General features: G+C 43.7%; 1 protein-coding gene across 8 annotated transcripts in view; it reads right to left on the reverse strand.

Annotated features, from left to right (window-relative positions):
- Nucleotides 1-20,966, reverse strand: part of phf2 (PHD finger protein 2) — a 217,640-nt gene that overhangs the window by 88,789 nt on the left and 107,885 nt on the right. For 6 of the 8 annotated variants that reach the window (XR_009790231.1, XR_009790230.1, XR_009790233.1 and 3 more), the window contains 4 exons: nucleotides 11,102-11,218; nucleotides 10,221-10,330; nucleotides 4,547-4,734; nucleotides 1,084-1,151 (listed from right to left, as the gene is read on the reverse strand). Coding sequence is in view for 3 of the 8 variants with exons in the window: in XM_061785746.1 (XP_061641730.1) it covers nucleotides 1,084-1,151; nucleotides 4,547-4,734; nucleotides 10,221-10,330; nucleotides 11,102-11,218 (483 nt within the window). In the remaining 5 variants the exon portion in view is untranslated. The remainder of the gene's footprint in view (nucleotides 1-1,083; nucleotides 1,152-4,546; nucleotides 4,735-10,220; nucleotides 10,331-11,101; nucleotides 11,219-20,966) is intronic. The other 2 variants (XR_009790232.1, XM_061785749.1) reach the window with 1 other exon arrangement.

Consider the following 20,966-nt stretch of genomic DNA (forward strand, 5'->3'; position numbering starts at 1 on the left):
GTCATAGTCCCAACATTCAAAGTCCCCACATTCAGTTCTAGACTCTGTGCTTTCCTCTTCTTCTTTTTCGATTTCGACCCACAGTAGCTGAATTTCCACCGGCACCCTGCAGGTTGACACCGCCGGCGGCGGATGTGGTTAACCCGGCCCACTTCCGCTCCAGTATGGAATTCTTTGGATGAACGCTCATATTTGTTTGGCAAAGTTTTAAGCTGGACGCCCTTCATGATGCAACCCTTTGCATTTATCCGGGGTGGGACCGGCCTAGTTTGCACTGGCTTGTCTTGTCAACTCCTCTCGCTTCTTCAAACAAGATTGGGCAGCTGTGGCTCAGTAGGTAGAGCAAGTCGTCCGGTGACCGAAGGGTCACTGTTTCGAATCCCGGCTCTGACTGTCTGCATGTCGAAGTGTCCTCGGGAAAGACACTGAACCTTAATTTACTCCCAGTGGGCCTGGCAGCGCCTTGCATGACAGCAGTCGCCCATTGGTGTGTGTGAGTGGGTGAATGTGAGGCTTTGTAAAGCGCTTTGTGCACTGTGACGCAAGGGTAGATAAAAGCGCTATATAAGTGCAGTCCAGTTGCCATTTATCAAAATTAGTTCTGACTGGATCTCGTGATTGGCAGACGTTTTCGTCTCAATTTTATTCGTTGACGAACATCTCAATACAGTTTCTCATCGGCTTAGTCTGCGCAAATGATTTTTTATGGTGTCACCGTCTCGTTTTATACAGGGGAAAAAGGTCGTTGACTATGACGAAAAAATTTTAACACTGGTGGGGACAACAGGTTCATCTTATTGTGTCAAATAGTACCTTATTGTGTCACCAATTACACTAGTTTGTTTGGAAGAGGTGTTAAAACTGAATGAGAACAGCCACTGAAAAAACAGATCAGACTGATGGCTCTTCTTATGGTATTGACCTTTCATTATTCAACAGAAAAGAATATGGAATTAGTTTGTTTTGCTTTATTTTTAAATCTAACACTTTTTTTTTAATTTAACACCCCAGGTATTTTCTTCACCACCTCCAACATGCTACATGGTATCAGATTTCCAGATCCGATCGCATGTCAATACATACCTTCGACACCAAGGGCTTGGTCTTTGTTTTTTTGGTTGGCTGAATTGGTTCTCTGACTTCTGACAAAACTGCAAAACAATAATTAGAATTATGTAACAGATATATATAATATTTGTTTTCAATGGTGTGCTTATACTCAATCATATCTAAACAGTCATTGGGTTGATTGTTTGTGAAATTTAACCTGACTTAGTATCATTTAAGGCAGGGGTGTCAAACATACGGCCCGCGGGGCAAAACCGGCCTGCTAGGGCAGGGGGGTCAAACTAATTTTTATCGCGGGCTACATCATAGTTATGGTTTCCTTCTGAGTGTCGTTATGAGTGTGAATCCATATAAATGTATGATTGTCTCTTATTACATATAAACAACAAATAAGTTTTGACATCAGAAGGCATTAAAAAAATGTTTTTTCAAATATTACTCAATTTTAATAAGGGAGATTTGTAATAAAAAATGCTTGCAATATTGCTGCGTTATTAAAAGTGAGGACAATTTCAGTTTTTCAATTTAATTTGTAGATTTTAGCAAGAAACATAAAGTCGGTGCAAGTGATTTGCTTTTGCGGGCCACATAAAATGATGTGGCAGGCCGGATTTGGCACCCGGGCCTTGAGTTTGATACCTGTGTGCTTGGGGGTACAATCCGGAAATTTTAAAGTGAAAAAATACATAGGACGTGGTGGTGGGGACTAAGGATAATTTTGAGAATCATGCTATTGTAGACTTATGCTCATGTAGAAAATGGAGTGGTAATTATTCCTAGGTCTTCATGAGTTGATTTAATTTCAAAGTGCAACACTCTATTTTTCAGTTCCAAATACCTGTGACTTAAAGTTTTGTGTCTTAAAATACAATCACTGTGATCAGTTACTATGCACACATGTAGATGACAAACTAAAGCAAAACGTTCAAGAAATCTGCTCGTTTTCTAAAATAATGTAAAAAAAAAATTATCAAATCAAGATTTTCCTAATGTACTTGTTCTGTTTTGCATTAAATTAACGGGAAAAACTTTATTATTATGTTAAGTGCGGTATGATTTTAGTGATCCAGCACCTTTGACATCAAATTAGGCCCCTAAACTACAATGAGTTTGACACCCCTGATTTAAGGCCTTAAATCCAAATGTAATTTTGTATAGGCCAAACTCCTTGCTGCTTCAGCAAAAACTTTAAAAAAAAACATCTTATCTAACTGAACAGAAATAAACTAGTGTGTTGATTTCAAATCAAATTTAGTTTTGATGACATTGGTAAAGCAACAGGGTTACCATAATTACTCGTGTATAATAACACAATACATACTGTCGGTATAGGAAAAGTAAAAAAAAAAATCCTTCACAATGAAATGAGGGATACTGGTTAATATATTTTTGGGAAAATTATATAAATTAGTTTTATTTCTGTCACTTGGCAATTTAACATTTTATTAAAGGATATAGTAAAATTAATGAGGTTAATTTACTCCTAAATAATGTGTTTAACATTGTGGCAGTGGTGTACACCAGTGTTATGGTTTTGACACTGTGGGTTTAAGTAAGAACCTGCCCCTCCAGCATATCGTTGACACGTGCCACAAACTTGCAGAACCCATTGACAACTAGGCAGGTCATCATTCTTGATGCCATTTTCAAAATAATAATTAAAAAAATAGTTAACACACAACAACATGAGGCGGGGGAAGTGGGAGGGTGGACGTACATAAGGTCTATTAAAATTAACATTATTATAAATATCATTAACTGACATGACACAGCATTCTTAACAACTAGTATTTACGACAACGCTAGGCCTGCTGGGAAATCCTTAGACGTTGTTGCTGTAATACAACAATCACAACTACTCTGCTAAATACACGACTGACCTCCATCTTGATAAATTACATGTTTACATTGATAAAAAAACAAGTTCCAAGTACTGTAATTTCTCATGTATAATGTGCACCCATGTATAATACGCACCCCCAAAGTTGACCTCCAAATTGTGCAAAACCCTTCTACCTATGTATAATACATTTTTACAATGCATTATTTTGCTTCTACCTGTATGATCAAAACATGTAGTATCTGTATTTTGTTGTTGTTTTCAAATAATTATACTGAATTTAAGCACTTTATTTGAACACGTAATACTTTATTTTTATTTATTTGCTCTTATTTTTAAATTAACATTAATATTTAGTAAGTGAGAAAACACAGTAGTGCTCGTATGTTTGATTACCCAGGCAGAATTTGTCAGATGGGTACAATTCTTTAAAGAAAACATGAAGGGCCAGGCGAAACACATTTAATTATATTTTCATGGGATTCAAATTAAACTGTCAAGCATTTCAGAAAAGGATAATCATTAAACAAAACATAACCATAAAGAATTTAATGATGGTTGTTGATCATTCATCAGCCATATTTAAAAAAAACTATATTTCACAAATTCTGCCAGTGCATGTAAACCTATGAGCACAACTGTAGATATATTCAGTCATACGTACATACGTCATATTTGAATGAAAGTGTAGGCTACACCTTTTTCATAACATCTAGGTGGTGGTGGTATATTAGAATGAAAGTGTACACCTTTCTCATAACCTCTAGGTGGCGGTGGCATATTGGATTGCAAATTTACAGCTTTTTCATAACCTCTAGGTGGTGGCAGACATTTATAAAATGTGAAAGCTATTTTCTATTTTCCCCTACACCTATGTATAATGCGTACTATTGACTTTTGACAATTATTGGGGAAATATTGCGCATTATACAAGAGAAATTACGGTAGTTAAAAACATCGCCGCCGCAAAACAGCTCTGATAGCAAGCCACCATGATTTGACCATAACCTCACGCACAGTGTCGGAGGATTTCCCAGCAGCAATTGTAAATTGTTAAGAATGTTGTGTTATGTCAGTTAGTTTTAATTATAATAATGTTAATGTGAACAGACCTTATGTGTGTTTATCCCCCCTCTGTATCTATGTATTTATTTATTTTTATTATTTTCCACCAGGAGTGAAAGTGGCATCGAGACCAATCACATGCCAAGTTGTCACAGCATTGTGCAAGTATTTGTTGTTAATGACACGCTGGAAGGGCTAGTACTTACTGAAAGCTGCAGTGTCAAAACGATAACACTAGGGTGAACCACTGCCACAATATTGAACACATTATGTAGGAATAAATAAATCTCAGTAGTATTAATATAATTTAAAGATGAATAGATACCAAAATATAATTTAGAAATTTAAATAAAGAGTGGATAATCACCAACTTTTTTTAACGTATGAATGGATAGAAAGTCTTGGTGCACATTGTACATGGGTAGAAGACTTGATTTCTGGGGTCGACTTTGAGGGGGTGCACGACCTACTCGAGAACGTATTATACACGAGAAATTACGGTAATATGTTATTTTCAGGTTTTCAAATAAGTGATCAAATATTCAGTTATTCAGCTGCCACTGGAATACTCACAACAGTACTCACAGGAAAGGTCTCTCTTTAGGTTGTTCTTTTTTCGTCTAATGGGGAATTCATCAATCTTCAGTTCTCCCTCATCCGAGACGTATTCGTATTCATCTCTCACTGGCTTGGGTTTGTCTTCTTTTAGGTTTTGCATCCCAAAAATACTTGTGTCAGTCTGAGTTTTCGGCGTCTTTGAACTAAATAGGAAACAACAGGATAAAAGGGAGCTGATTAGCTCGGCACTTACTTGGTACTTGAATTGGCTGAAACTCTTGTCCACGTTCAAAGCCAAAAAAAAATGAATAAAAATGTAAATAATTGTTACAGCATGTTAAAATTAGGGGTGCTCCGATCAAGGTTTTATGTTGCCGATTCCCATACCAGCCATCCGTGAGTGAAATCTGCCAATGACTACCAATACCGATCACATGCATTAGCTGTAGTTTATTTATGAGTGCTATTGGCAATATGATCCGAAAAAAAGGAATCATAAAATCACCTTCATTTAGACAAAAACTTTTAATTTACTTTTTCAAGAGAATAAATACAAAATCCTTGCTGGCACAATGCAGAAACTATCCATCCATCCATCCATTTTCTGAGCCGCTTCTCCTCACGAGGGTCGCCGGCATGCTGGAGCCTATCGCAGCTATCATTGGGCAGGAGGCAGGGTACGCCCTGAACTGGTTGCCAGCCAATCGCAGGGCACATAGAAACAAACAACCATTCCCACTCACATTCACACCTATGGGCAATTTAGAGACTTCAATTAACCTACCATGCATTTTTTTGAGATGTGGGAGGAAACCGGAGTGCCCGGAGAAAACCCATGCAGGCACAGGGAGAATCAGAATCAGAATCATCTTTATTTGCCAAGTATGTCCAAAAAACACACAAGGAATTTGTCATGCAAACTCCACACAGGCGGGGCCGGGGATTGAACCCCAGGCCTCAGAACTGTGAGGCAGATGCTCTAACCAGTCGCCCACCGTGCCCCCAATGCAGAAACTATTCAGTCATAAAGATAACAGAAAAACTTAAATATACCAGCTTTTAGGAACACAATCTGTAACAGATTGAAATAATCAGGATTTTCAACAGGCTAAATAGTCCAAAAAGTCAAATAAATGAAATGCCACACAAACATTGCCTAGATCACAAAATGTCAAGTGAAAACAAACAAAAATAAAAGCTGTCAAATGCAGGCTTTATTCAAATAAACTATTCAATAAGTTTCTAAATTGAAAACATAGAAAAAAATAGGGTGTGTGCCATACACCCAAAACTTGGTCACCCGAGCATGATCGCTTTCTTGTCTTTTAGAATATGCCATGTTTCGAACATTCTCATAAATGTAACTGCTACGGCAGTTTGGGAGCCAGAAAAAAACTGGGCATGCAGAACAGCTTTGTCCATCCATTTACTTCCGCTTATCCAAGGATGGGATGCGGTGGCAGCAGCTCAAGCAGGGAAGCCCAGACTTCCCTCACCCCAGCCACTTTGTCCAGCTCTTCTGGGGTGATCCCGAGGCATTCCCAGACCAGCCAAGAGATGTAGTCTCTGCAGCGTGTCCTGGGTCGTCCCCAGGGCCTCCTCCCGGTGGGATATGTCCAGAAGACCTCACAAGGGAGCTGTCCAGGGGCATCCTAACCAGATGCCCGACCCATCTCATCCGCCTTCTCTCAATGCAGAGGAGCAGGGGCTCGACTCTGAGCCCCTCTCGGATAACCAAGCTTCTCACCCTCTCTCTAAGAGAGAGCCCGGACACCCTGCGGAGGAAACTCATTTCGGCCGCTTGTATCCGCGATGTTGTTCTTTTGGTCACGACCCACAGTTCATGACCATCGGTGAGGGTGGAAACGTAGCTCAACTGGGAAATCGAGAGCTTCACCTTTCGGCTCAGCTCCCTCTTCACCATGAAACAGAGTCCGCATTATGGCAGACGATGCACCAAACTGCCTGTCGGTCTCCAGCTCCATTCTTCCCTCACTCGTGAACAAGACCCCGAGATACTTGAACTCCTCCACTTCAGGATCACTTCTCCGAGAGTGCACTCCATGCTTTTCCGACTGAGGACCATGGACTCAGATTTCATCCCAGCTCCTTCACACTCGGCTGTGAAACACTCCAGCGAGAATTAAAGATCAAGGCTTGATGAAGCCATCAGAACCACATCTTCTGCAAAAAGCACGGACGTAATACTGATGTCACCAGACCAGACCCCCTACACACCTTGACTGTGCCTAGAAATTCTGTCCATTAAGATAATTAACAGAATTGGCGAAATAGGGCAGTCTTGCAAGAGTCCAAACCTCACTGGAAATTAATCCGATTTACTGCCAGCAATGTAGACCAAGCTCTGAAAACGGCCGTACAGGGACCGAACAGGCCTTATCAAGGGGTCTGGTATACCGTACTCCCAAAGCACCCCCCACAAAACTCCCCGAGTCCACAAACCACATGTAGACTGGTTTGGCGAACTCACATGAACCCTTGAGGACCATGCCGAGGGTGATGAGCTGGTCCATTGTTCCACGGCCAGGATGAAAACCTCATAGATCCTCCTGAATTTGAGATTTGACTTCCTGGTGGATCCTCCTCTCCAGAACGCCTAAATAGACTTTACCAGGGAGGCTGAAGAGTGTGATCCCCTATAGTTGGAACACACCCTCAGGTCCCCCTTCTTAAAAAGGTGTATCACCACCCCGGTCTGCCAATTTAGAGGCACTGTGCATGTGCATGCAATGTTGCGGAGGCGTGTCAACCAGGAAAGTCCCTGTCCCTGAGGAGCTTTTTAAACCACCTAGGTGAGCTCAACCCCAGAGACTCTCTGCTTCCTCATGGGAAGGCGTGTCGGTGGAACTGAGGAGGTCTTTGAAGTAGTCGGCCCACCGATTCACAACGTTCCGAGCTGAGGTCAGCAGCACCTCGTCCCCACCATAGACAGGGTTGGCGGTACACTGCTTTCCCCTCCTGAGACACAGGGTGGTGGACCAGAATTTCCTCGAAGCCGTCTGGAAGTCGTTCTCCATGGCCTCAGCAAACTCCTCCCACGCCCAAGTTTTTGCCTCAGCGACCACCAAAGCTGCGTTCCGCTTTACCAGCCCATCAGCTGCCTCCTGAGTCCCACAGGCCAAAAAGGCCCGATAGGACTCCTTTTTTATATTGACGTTCGGGGATTGCTGCCATGACAGCCACCCATCACCTTATGGCCACAGGTCCGGTCAGACGTCTCAACAATGGAGGAGTGGAACATGGTCCACTTAGACTCCGTGTCCTCCGCCTCCACCAGGATGTGGACGAAGTTCTGCCGGAGGTGGGAGTTGAAGCTCCTTCTGACAGGGGACTGCCAGATGTTCCCAACATACCCTCACGATACGCTTGGGTCTCGGGCCAGGCAATTTTATCGATTCTGTGATATATATCAATATTTTATTTCCTCACAAAGTATCGATTTTTCAGCCGCAAGTATCGATACATTAGACCCCGTGTTTCCCTGTTCCTTTGCAGGAGGCGCGATTAGGTCAGCCAGCCCCTCAGTGTCGCTGTAGAGCTTTTCGAGAAAGTTACCCGCCTAGATATAGGCGCCAAAGTCTCTCTCTTCCTATATTAGAGCTAAGAGATTCTGGAGAATGGTGGCGGGAATAAATTCAGCACCTTCATGCTTTAAAGCAGATGTGTGGGAGCATTTCGGTTTTATAAAGAAGAAGGCGAGCAATGATTTAGATAAGAGTTTGGTGGTTTGCAAACTGTCACAAACGTGCAATACTCTGGAAATATCACCAACCTACGAGCGCACCTAAAACGCCACCACCCGAACAAGGTAATGCTAACTGAGGAGCCCAAGAAGCAATGGCATGACCCAAAACAACCCACACTGGACAGCGATGGCGATTGTGGTTCTCTCGATACACGAACGACTGCACCTCAACACATCCGGCTGTCAAACTCCTGTTTACAGACGACACCACAGTCATCGGCCTCATCAAAGACGGTGACAAGTCTGCCTATTGACAGGAAGTGGAGCGGCTGGAGCTTTGGTGCGGCCGACACAATCTGGAGCTGAAACGCTCAAGACTGTAGAGATGATTGTGAACTTCAGGAGGCATTCTAGCCACAGCTGCCCATCACGCTACCCAACTGCCCTGTGTCAACCATCGAGACCTTTAAGTTCCTGGGAATTACAGTCTCTCAGGACCTGAAGTGGGAGACCAACATCAACTCCATCCTCAAAAAGACCCAGCAGAGGATGTACTTCCTCCGAGTTCTGAGGAACCACGGCCTGGCACAGGAGCTGTTCGGGCAGTTCATCCAATCAGTCCTGTGTTCATCCATCACAGTCTGGTTTGGTGCTGCCACAAAAAAAAGGACAAACTCCGACTGCAACAGACAATCAAAACTGCAGAAAACATTGTCGGTACCACCCTACCTACCCTTGAGGAATTGGACGCTGCCAAAACGAAGACAAGAGCAGACGAAATCCTCTTGGACCCTCCACATCCTTTGTCACCACCTGTTCCAGCTCCTTCCCTCAGGTAGGTGCTATCGAACAATGCAAACTAAAACTATCAGACATTACAGCTTCTTCCCTCTTGCCATTAACTTCTTAAACAGTTACAATTCCATTGTAAAATGCTGCCGATTTTGCCTTGAAGTATTTTCTGTCAAATGGCTGTCTGTTGTTGAAGACAAATGCCTTGTGTGTTTTTGACATAATTGGCAGATAAAGATGATTCTTATTCTGATCCATCAGTATTTCTATATTTTAGTGCATTAGTTTAAGCAGAATACGTTATTGTGTACACCTGAAGCGTGTCCCTTCAATAATGCTGCGGCTCTCCCTCCTCCACCCAAGTGTAATCTGTTGCAACATACATGCGTTTGTCACATTCTGAAGACAGATACAAATAAATGCAGGCGTGTAATTGTTTCCCGTGTCCTCATTAATAGTTAACATAAAAGAAGTATTTAACACTCTGGGCTATTCCGTGTGTGTTGTTTGATGCGCCATCATTTACCGTAACATCGGTCCTAATCTTACAAGCATGTCCAACCAGGTCCCTCTGCTGATCACTTATATTACAGTGGAGCGACTACATTGCGATGTTACTATTGCGCATATGTACATTGTGATGACAATGCTCAAATGATATATTGTGCAGCCCTAATTCAGTTTTTCCAATACATTATGAAAGCCGTCAATAGTCACACCACACCATTCTTGCTGCCACTGGCTACCTGAGCTTTAGAAATTTAAGATACTTTTGATTGTTTTTAAAACACGAAACAGTCAGGTTCTTGGAACTATAAGTCTGACCGCTGTCTGAGATCGCCAGGTGGGACTTTACTCACATATGTGGAACTCTGCCTTAGGACCTCAAAGACCGGGCACATCAGTGCCTTCTTTTAAATTTCTTCTGAAAGCACCATTTTATCATCTAGATTTTGTTCATTGTTTATTTTACTGCTTTGTTGAAATATGCATGTCTTTACTTTAGTTTTCTATTGTTTTACTTTAAATTGTTGTTTTAGTTTGGAATTTAAAGCACTTTGTTGCTTGTTTTAAAGATGTATTATTATTTTGATGACTATGATTATGATGATTATTATTATTCAATATGGGTAGAACTCTAATTGAATCTCTAAAGACATTTAATTTCAAACGTAGCCATTCTGCACATACCCCAGAAATTTCTTGTGAGCTAGTGTAAAGCTGATTTTATTGCCTAAAACTGACGTCCTGTCAAATTTGCAGTCCTCTTCCATTTTTAGCAGGGAGTCTGGTTTACTATTCTGGAAAGAAAAAAGAGAAATAATGTCACATAAGCATGTAAACAATATTGACAGGGAACAAAAACGTTTTTTTAGGCTGGAAATACGTAGTTCATACTGGAATTAAATAAACTAGAGTACACTGGTAGTAGCAACATCAACTACTGCACACCAATACAGTACTTTATGTCAATGTTTATTGCTAGTTTGCAGTAGCTTAGTTAGACAACAAATGTCCACAATTTGATTGTTCATAAAGCATACAGACCTGAGTATGTATGCAAATTCGTTAGTCAGTCGGGTTTTTTTGTCAAATATACTGTGTAAAATAGTCTTTGACTCCAATATAATCGCTATTCCAAAAGATAAAAATGTTCCCTAAGGGATCAAATTGCAGATGAATCAGTCCAGTGGCTCTCAAACTTGGGTCCCCAGACATACATCAGTACCGGGACCACCGTACCAAGAAAACAAACAAACTAAACCAATTACTCCTCCGTACTTAGCTTTGCAATACCTCTTGTCAAAAGTCTCCAACATAAAATTACTGCTTTTCCAGCGTATGAATAGACACCATGTCTTTAGCAATGTTCAGTGCAATTGACTCGTGATTCCTGTGAAGCAGAAAGAAAACTACCACTTTCAGAAACGCTAAATGCAGTAGGAACTTTGCATTGTTTGCACAGTTTATCGGTAAACTGTTGCATCTCTACAAGCAAGGACATCAGTCCCGAGTTTTGAAATTTGTACTATTGTAAACTTCATTGTTAAAAATGTCAAAAAATATCTCACCTTGTACTTCCATCTTGCTTCAGTCTTGTTTTTATGCTGCTCTCTATTTTCAAACTTTTCCACATCGTTTTGCTTCAACGTTTCCTTTTCTGATATCGTCACAATATTCCTCACACCCTGCAAAAAAATGAAAGTATTACTTGCGATATAATATCTCTTGGAGATAAATGATATGCAAAAGTATGCATCCATCCATCCATTTTCCATACCGCTTATCGTCACTAGGGTCGCGAGCGAGCTGGAGCCTATCCCAGGTGACTCTGGGTGAGAGGTGGGATACACCCCGAACTGGTCGCCAGCTAATCTCAGGGCACATATGAACAAACAACCATTCACACTCACATTCACACCTATGGGCAATTTAGAGTTTTCAATGGATGTTTTGGGGATGTGGGCGGAAACCGGAGTACCCAAAGAAAAACCATGCAGGCACGCGGGGAACATGCAAACTCCACAAAGGCGAGGCTGGATTTGAACCCGGGTCCTCAGAACTGTGAGGCAGATGTGCTAAACACTGTGCCGCTGAGATGCAAAACTATTCCCACAAAAATGTTAATCTCTGACAAACAACAGTTCCTGGACATTATCTTTGTAAAAGCAGTATTTCAGACAACTTTTATATTAGGAGTCCATGGACATATGCTGTTGACACACATGGAAAAAACACAAATTATTGAAATAACTGATGGTGATGAATAAAAATGTAATGAGAATAAACTCATGAAAATCAAGCAAGGCTTTTTTTGTGGTCCAAAACAAACTACGGAAACTGGCCTCGATAAAAATAATGGAATCCTTAACTAATGTTTTGTTTTACAAACCTTAAAGGGAATCATGGAAATGAAACCTTTCTTTTTGTACCTCTCCATTAACGTTCTACACCTGTCGGAATGCTTTATGGCCCACTGCTCCAGCTTCTCAAGTGCCTTCTCCAGACTGCATGTTTAAGATCCTTCCACAAATGTTCAATAGGATTTACATCAAGAAGAAGGCAACATCAGATTAGTCCAATATTGTGTTCTGACCGTTCTTGCTTTTTTTTTTTATGTGATTTTTGTTTTTGCCTTGGCACGGTGGTGGACTTGTTAGCACATCTGCCTCACAGTTCTAAGGACCTGGGTTCCAATCCGGCCTCGCCTGTGTGGAGTTTGCATGTTCTCCCCGTGCCTGTGTGGGTTTTCTCCGGGCACTCCGGTTTCCTCCCACATCCCAAAAACATGCATGGTAGGTTAATTGAAGACTCTAAATTGCCAGTAGGTGTGAATGTGGGTGCGAATGGTTGTTTGTTTATATGTTCCCTGCGATGGGTTGGCGACCAGTTCGAGGTGTACCCTGCCTATCACCCAGAGTCAGCTGGCATCGGCTCCAGGACGCCCGCGACCAGAGTGAGGATAAGCGGTACGGAAAATGAATGAATGCTTTTGCCTTTTTCCTTTTTTCAGACCAATTACCTGCAGCTGAGATTGAGCTTTCTGATACTGGGAGGCATCTTTCAATCTAGAATACCTTGATAGTAGTGAGATTTTATTGTTGCCTGCAGCTCCAGAACATAAGTGAGCCTATAGTAGGTACAGTATTATTGAGTGTATACACTACACTACACTATTGTACACTACACAGACAAAAATGTTTGTAAGTTTAGTTAAACAACGAAAACCCCCAAAATTGTCACAGAAATTACTTGGAAAAAGGAATTTACCAAAATGCATATTGGCAAGCTACTACGCTTCTGGAAGAATGTCCTTTGAATAAATGGGGAAAAAACTGCAGCTTCACAGACACAAAATTGTAGCATACAAAAAAAACAACACTGCACCTACTATGAAACATGGAGGAGGCTCAGGTGTGTTCTAGGTCTGCTTTGGTGCAGCCACTACAAGGTGACTTGAATTTGTGCTCTGTAGAATGAATTCTCAAGACTATCAAGGTATTCTGGAGTGAAATGTGCTGCCCAGTGTCAGACCAATTGGTCTCAGCCGCAGGGCATAGGTCCTTCAACAGGAAGACCCAAAACATACAGTTGAGAATATCCAGGAATGGCTGAGAACAAAACTTCAGACTATTCTGAAGTGGCCTTCTATGAGTCTTGATCTACAGGTAAAGCCTACTGAACAACTGTGGAAGAAGCATGCAGTCTGGTGAAGGCCCCCTTCAAACCTAAGAAAGCTGAAATACTGCTCATGGAGCCATCTCATTGAGAGTTACAGAAATTGTGTGCAACCTTTGGTCAACTCCAAAGGTTGCACAATACTGTATTATAAATTATACTGTATAGACTGTGGAACCTCAGGTTACGACCTCGTTTTTAACGGGAAATGTTCATAAACTGTTTATCCGCTGAAATTAATGGAAATACAAAAACCGTATTTTCACGAGCATAAGGCGCACTTAAAAGTCGTACATTTCCTCCAAAACGGACGGGGCGCCTTATAATGCGGCGCGCCTTATGTGTGCACCGAGTTCCAACATCTATAAATGTTGTGTGATGAGCGCTCCGCTTGACTTTTTTTTTTTTTTTTTTTAGCATTTCCTGCCGAGACGCTGCTTACACAGGGGAAAAGCGGACGTGGCTGAGGACAGGGGAAGGGTGCGAGAAGGAGGACGCTAAAGCCACGCCCCCAGTAGGTATATAACCCTGGGGTGTGCATTGTGCAAAACAACATCGGTTTGGCTAAGGACCCCCGAAAATGGCCCTTATGAAGAGACACGCTTACGAAGCACAGTTTAAACTGCAAGCTATCAGTTACATGGAGGAACATGGGAATCGAGCAGCCACGAGAGAATTCAAGATCAACAAATCCATGGTTCGTTCGCAAGTGGAGGAAGCAGGAAAACGAGCTTCGCCAAGTCAAGAAGATGAAGCTGAGTTTCCGCGGGGAAAAAAGAAAAACAAAATGCAGAAACAAGGCGAGTTGGCCCGAGTTGGAAGACCAACTCGAGCAATGGATTAACGAGCAAAGAACAGCCGGGAGAAGCGTCTCCACAGTCACCATTCGACTGAGTGCAATAACTCGGGGCTTGCCATCATTCCGGGAGGCTTGACGTAGGAACTCCAACCGCTGGACATCGGTGTAAACAGGGCTTTCAAAGTGAAGTTGCGAGCGCCGTGGGAGCGATGGATGACAGATGGCGAACACGGCTTTACTAAGACTAGGAGGCAGCGCCGGGCGAGTTACGCCACAATTTGTGAATGGATTGTGGATGCTTGGGCTAACGTGTCTGCTTGCACTGTTGTTCGAGCTTTCGTAAAAGCCGGCATCATTTCTGAGGAGCCGCAAGGCAACAAGACTGACTCGAACCTGCCGTGTTTGATTGAGAACTTGCCCAGCTGTTCATTTTGGATACAGAAGATGAGGACTTTGATGGATTTGTGGATGAGGATTGATCAAAAAATAACGTGAGTACATTGTTAAATACTTCAATAAAGTACAACCGAACTCAGTTTTGCTCCCGCTGCCTTTTTAAAAACATTTTTTTAGCGTGCATGCATGCTATCGTATGTTTTAAGCTAGCGTATGTTTTACCATGCCTGCGCCCAATAATACGGTGCGCTTGATGTATGTGTTAAATACAGAAATAGACCCCGTAACTGAGACTGCGCCTTTTAATACGGTGCGCCCTATGGTCGTGAAAATACGGTAATCTCTTCCAAACCCACAACTAAGTTATACTTAATTTTTTATCAGTGTATGGTTAAAAATAAATATAGTGCAATACAGAAATAAGTGAAAAATCACTATTATAAAGAAATAAAAGGCGAAATAAACATGATAACTGTTTATTGCTCATTAACTTTAACTAAGGAGGGGAAGTAGGGACACCATAACCTTAGCGGACCACTTGGTGACGACCAATCCCTAAACCCCTCTCGTGCCGTCCTAATCATCGGACGAGACCCAGGCGAGGCCCCTGACTCGCGTGACATCACGCTACTAAATAACGTTCTGCCATTCCGACAGCTTTTGGGTGACCTAACCGCTAAAGGTACTTCCCGAAAGTTCTATTTATCCGTTAGGCTTGAGCATGAACTTGTCCGAGAAGCTCTGATTGACCCCGCAGCAGACATCACTGTTATGTCCCATGCTGTGTTCAATCAACTTCTGACATTGCTACAAGCGAGTGGCCGCGACCTTCAACTGCAACGCTGCGCACTAACTGTCCGTGCATTTTCAGTGACTAATACTGAGCTAAACACTGTAACTATGCTCCACTGGACAATTGGCCCCATGACATTAGTCCACCCGGTCTACGTGTCTCCAATTGAAACCGTCCCCCTGCTCATCGGCCAAGACCTGCTCTGCCGGTTCTAGCCACTAATTGATTACAAAAATCTTCAGCTGTGGGCACAGGTGGAACAGGCATTACCAACACCAACTCGGGAACTGTCCTCGGAGGACGGCGACCTGACAGGCCGCGCTCCTTCAAGTACCGACAACCCCATTGACAACACCGCCGAGTCCCCTGTAGCCACCTTGCCACCGCTGAACTGACTTAGGAGAACTTGACACGTTTCTCTGTCATCTTGTCCAACCACCGCACGAAAAGCGCTACGGCCCCAGTGTTGCTGGTGGAATTCATTTGCATGACTGCCCAACAGACGACGTCATCCTGGCCTTGTAGGCTGACAAATCAGCAACCTCTCAGGCACTGTTTGACAACCTACGACAAAAGCATCCTGACCTTCAGTTAACGCTGAAAACTTTTCGCTTTCCCGTTAACACCGTGCCGCCGTCTACCGTCACTGCAATGGGCGTATGCGCCCTGAACCTGCAATGGAATACATCGCTCATTAACTCAAACTAAAACCGGGCCGTGAGGCATTTGTTACCGGGCCGCAGAGGAAGAATTACCAATTTGTATAATTTCTGTTGTATGCAAGTCGCGTGTCAATGTGTTTTATTTTGAAAATTGACCCGATCTTCTCCACCGCAACAGCTGCGCGTCTCAATTGACACGTCGAGACTGCACAGAACGCTTCCGTTTCTGGTCCCATCTGGCTCGAACGCTTCTGTTTCCGGTCGGAGCGGGCTGCCTAACGGCGGCAGAGCTCAAAGAACGAAATCATTTCATAAACTAATTCAACTCATTGCGTTTACTGAAAGGATTTGTTCTTTTGAACGAAGCGTTCGCGAACGAAACAACACTATTTCAGGAGTCCGACTTAAAATGCGGGTTTATCACAACAGTTAACTCACGCACCAAGTCCGCTCTGATACAAATACAGTCATAGGTTGCTGCTTGACACAGACAGAACTATTTTTACGGCGTTAAAAGTCTACTCTCATTGAGGAGGTACGGAACTGCAGTCTAGTCTGGCTACAACAACTCCGACCGCCACTCCTGCATCACGCCCACAGTGGACGCACCACGAACAGGTAAGGAGGAAGCAGAAGCGAGGCAAGCGTGTGCGTGTGTGTGTGTGTGTGTGTGTATATATATATATATATATATATATATATATATATATATATATGCGCGCACGCCACCACAGCCGGTCCGTGAGAAAAGTGCTGACTCCGAACCGGTCCGCAGTGCAAAGAAGGTTGGGGAACACTGTTCTTGACCACTGCTACACCACGCTAAAAGACGCATACCGTGCTATCCTCCGTGCAGCTTTGGGCTTGTCTGATCACTGCTTAATTCACTTACTAGCTACATACAGGAACAAACTTAAATATGCGAAGCCTATGGTGAAAACAGTGAAAAAGTGGATCAATGAAGCAAAGCTCGAACTTCAAGGCTGTTTAGACTGCACAGACTGGAGTGTCTTTGAAACTTCAACTGGCAACCTGGATGAATATACAGACAGTGTCACATCCATTATCAGTTTCTGTGAAGATGTGCGTGTACCAACAAAGACATTTCGGACGTTCAATAACAACAAGCCGTGGTTCACTGTAAAACTTCAGCAACTTCGCCAGGCGAAAGAGGACACCCATCGAAGTGGGGAGAGAGCCCTGTACAATTGTGCTAGAAATCAGCTGACAACAAAAAATAAACATCACAAAGAGAAATTGTTCAAAAAAGCTGGAAAAACAGTTTACTGCCAACGACTAAGTCAGTCTGGCGAAGATTAAAATCGCTAACCAACTACAAGCGACCATCCCCCCAAGCGGAGAACAATAAAGGACTGCCTGACGACTTGAACACCTTCTACTGCAGATTTTAAAAGAACACTTTCCTACCCTACACCCACGCAGCCGCACCACCGACCACCATCACGCATCTGACTTCTGCGCTGAGCATTCATGAACAGGTTGTGAGACGCATCTTCAAACAAGAAAAGATGTGTCTGAATGACTACAGGCCTGTTGCCTTGACATCTGTGGTCATTAAATCCTTTGAACCCATTGTTCTGGACCACATCAAGAGTGTCACAGGACCCATGCTGGACCCCTACAGTTTGCCTACCGAGCAAACAGGTATGTGGATCTTCTTCTTTTCCTTTCGGCTTGTCCCTTTAGGGGTCGCCACAGCGCGTCATCCTTTTCCACGTAAGCCTATCTCCTGCATCCTCCTCTCAAACACCAACTGCCCTCATGTCTTCCCCTCACAACATCCATCAACCTTCTCTTTGGTCTTCCTCTAGCTCTCTTGCCTGGCAGCTCCATCCTCATCATCCTTCTTCCAATATACTCACTATTTCTCCTCTGGACGTGTCCAAATCATCCAAGTCTGCTCTCTCTAACTTTGTCATCAAACCTCGGCTGTCCATCTGAAGAGATTATTTCTAATTTTATCCAACCTGGTCACTCCGAGAGCGAACCTCAACATCTTCATTTCCGCCACCTCCAGCTCTGCTTCCTGTTGTCTCTTCAGTGCCACTAATCCGTACATCATGGCTGGCCTCACCACTGTTTTATAAACTTTGCCCTTCATTCTAGCAGAGGCTCTTCTGTCACATAACACACCTGACACCTTCCTCCACTCGTTCCAACCTGCTTGGACCCGTTTCTTCACTTCCTGACCACACTCACCATTGCTCTGGACGGTTGATCCCAAGTATCTAAAGTCCTCCTTGCTATCTCTTCTCCCTGTAGCCTCACACTTCCCCCAACACTCCTGCTAATCTTCATTCCTCTACTTTCCAGTGCATGCCTCCATCTTTCTAACTATTCCTCCACCTGCTCCCTGCTTTCACTGCAGATCACAATGTCATCTGCAAACATCATGGTACATGGGGATTCCAGTCTAACCTCATCTGTCAGCCTATCCATCACCACTGCAGTCCCACCTGCACCTTAAATTCGTCTGTCACACCGACAGCACACCTCACCGCTGTTCTGCTGCCCTCGTACATGTCCTGTATTATTCTAACATACTTCTCTGCCACTCCAGACTTCCGCATGCAGTACCACAGTTCCTCTCTGGGTACTCTGTCATAGGCTTTCTAAGAGACACAAAAGACACAATGTAGCTCCTTCTGACCTTCTCTGTACTTTTCCATCAACATCCTCATTCAAATAATGCATCTGTGGTACTCTTTCTAGGCATGAAACCATACTGTTGCTTGCAAATACTCACTTCTGTCCTGAGTCTAGCCTCCACTACTCTTTTCCATAACTTAATTGTGTGGCTCATCAACTTTACTCCTCTATATTTCCCACAGCTCTGCACATCACCCTTGTTCTGAAAATGGGCACCAGCACACTTTTCCTCCATTCCTCAGGCCTCTTCTCACGCGCTAGAATTCTATTGAACAAGTTGGTCACAGCCACCACTCCGAGATGCTTCCATACCTCCACAGGAATGTCATTAGGACCAACTGCCTTTCCATTTTTAATCCTCTTTAATGCCTTTCTAACTTCCCCCTTACTAATCATTGCCACTTCCTGGTCCACCACACTTGCCTCTTCTACTCTCCCTTCTCTCTCTTTTCCCTCATTCATCAACTCCTCGAAGTATTCTTTCCACCTAGCTAGCACACTGCTGGCACCAGTCAACATATTTCCACCTCTATTCTTAATCACCCTAACCTGCTGCACATCCTTACCATCTTTATCCCTCTGGCCAACCTGTATAGATCATTTTCTCCTTTTTTAGTGTCCAACCTGCCATACATGTCATCATATGCCTCTTGTTTGGCATTTGCCACCTCTACCTTAGCCCTATGTCGCATCTCAATGTATTTCTTTCGCCTCTCCTCGGTCCTCTCAGTGTCCCACTTCTTCTTAGCTAACCTTTTTCTTTGTATGATTTCCTGTACTGTGAGGTTCCACCACCAAGTCTCCTTCTCTCCTTTCCTGCCAGAAGATACACCAAGTACTCTCCTGCCTGCCTCTCTGATCACCTTGGCTGCAGTGGTCCAGTCTTCAGGAAGCTCCTCCCGTCCACCGAGAGCCAGTCTCACCTCTTCCCGAAAAGCTGCACAACACTCGTCCTGTCTCAGCTTCCACCACATGGTTCTCTTCTCTGCCTTTGTCTTCCTAATCTTCCTCCCCACCACCAGAGTCATCTTACACACCACCATCCTATGCTGTCTAGCCACACTCTCCCCTACCACTACCTTACAGTTTGTAACCTCCTTCAGATTACATCGTCTGCATAAAATGTAATCCACCTGCGTGCTTCTACCTCCGCTCTTGTAGGTCACCCTATGTTCCTGCCTCTTCTGGAAAAAAGTGTTCACTACAGCCATTTGCATCTTTTTTGCAAAGTCTACCACCATCTGTCCCTCCAAATTATTTTCCTGCATCCCGTACTTACCCATCACTTCTTCATCAACCCTATTTCCTTCACCAACATGTTCATTGCAATCTGCACCAATCACGACTCTCTCTCTGTCTGGGATGCTCAGAACTACTACGTCTAGCTACTTCCAGAATTTCTCTTTCACCTCTAGGTCACATCCTACCTGTGGGGCATAGCCACTAATCACATTATACATAACACCCTCAATTTCCAGTTTCAGCCTCATCACTTGATTTGATACTCTTTTAACCTCCAAGACATTCATAGCTAACTCTTCTTTTAAAATAACCCCCGACTCCATTTCTCTTCCCATCTACACCATGGTAAAATAATTTAAACCCTGCCCCTAAACTTCTAGCCTTACTGCCTTTCCACCTGTTCTCCTGGACACACAATATATCAACCTTTCTTCTAATCATCATGTCAACCAACTCCCGAGATTTTCCTGTCATAGTCCCAACATTTAAAGTCCCCACATTCAGTTATAGGCTCTGTGCTTTCCTCTTCTCTTTCTGCCGAAGAACCCGCTTTCCACCTCTTCTTCTTCTTCGACCCACAGTAGCTGAATTTCCAACGGCGCCCTGCAGGTATGTGGATGACGCAGTCAAAATGGGACTGCACTTCACCATAGAATACCTCGACGGAGCGGGGACCTACGCAAGGATCCTGTTCGTGGACTTCAGCTCTGCATTCAACGCCATCATCCCCGAACACCTTTCTCCAGGTCAGCGTCTCTCCTGCCATCTGGCGGTGGATTTCCATCTTCCTGACGGGCAGGACACAGCAGGTGAGGCTGGGGGACACCACCTCATCCACACGCACCATCAGCACCGGGGCGCCCCAAGGATGTGTCCTCTCTACACTGCTCTTCTCTCTTTACACAAACGACTACAGCTCAATGCACCCAGCTGTCAAACTCCTGAAGTTTGCAGACGACACCACAGTCATCGGCCTCATCAAAGACGGTGACAAGTCTGTAAATCGACAGGAAGTGGAGCGGCTGGAGCTTTGATGCGGCCGACATAACCTGGAGCTGAACACACAAATGAACACACAAGTCTGTAGAGATGATCGTGGACTTCAGGAAGCATCCTTCGCCACAGCTGCCCCTCACGCTGTCCAACTGCCCTGTGGCAACCGTAGAGCCCTTCAAGTTCTTGGGAATTACAGTCTT

The sequence above is a fragment of the Phyllopteryx taeniolatus genome, chromosome 9 (assembly GCF_024500385.1).
Source record: "Phyllopteryx taeniolatus isolate TA_2022b chromosome 9, UOR_Ptae_1.2, whole genome shotgun sequence".
In the NCBI taxonomy this organism is placed as follows: Eukaryota; Metazoa; Chordata; class Actinopteri; order Syngnathiformes; family Syngnathidae; genus Phyllopteryx; species Phyllopteryx taeniolatus.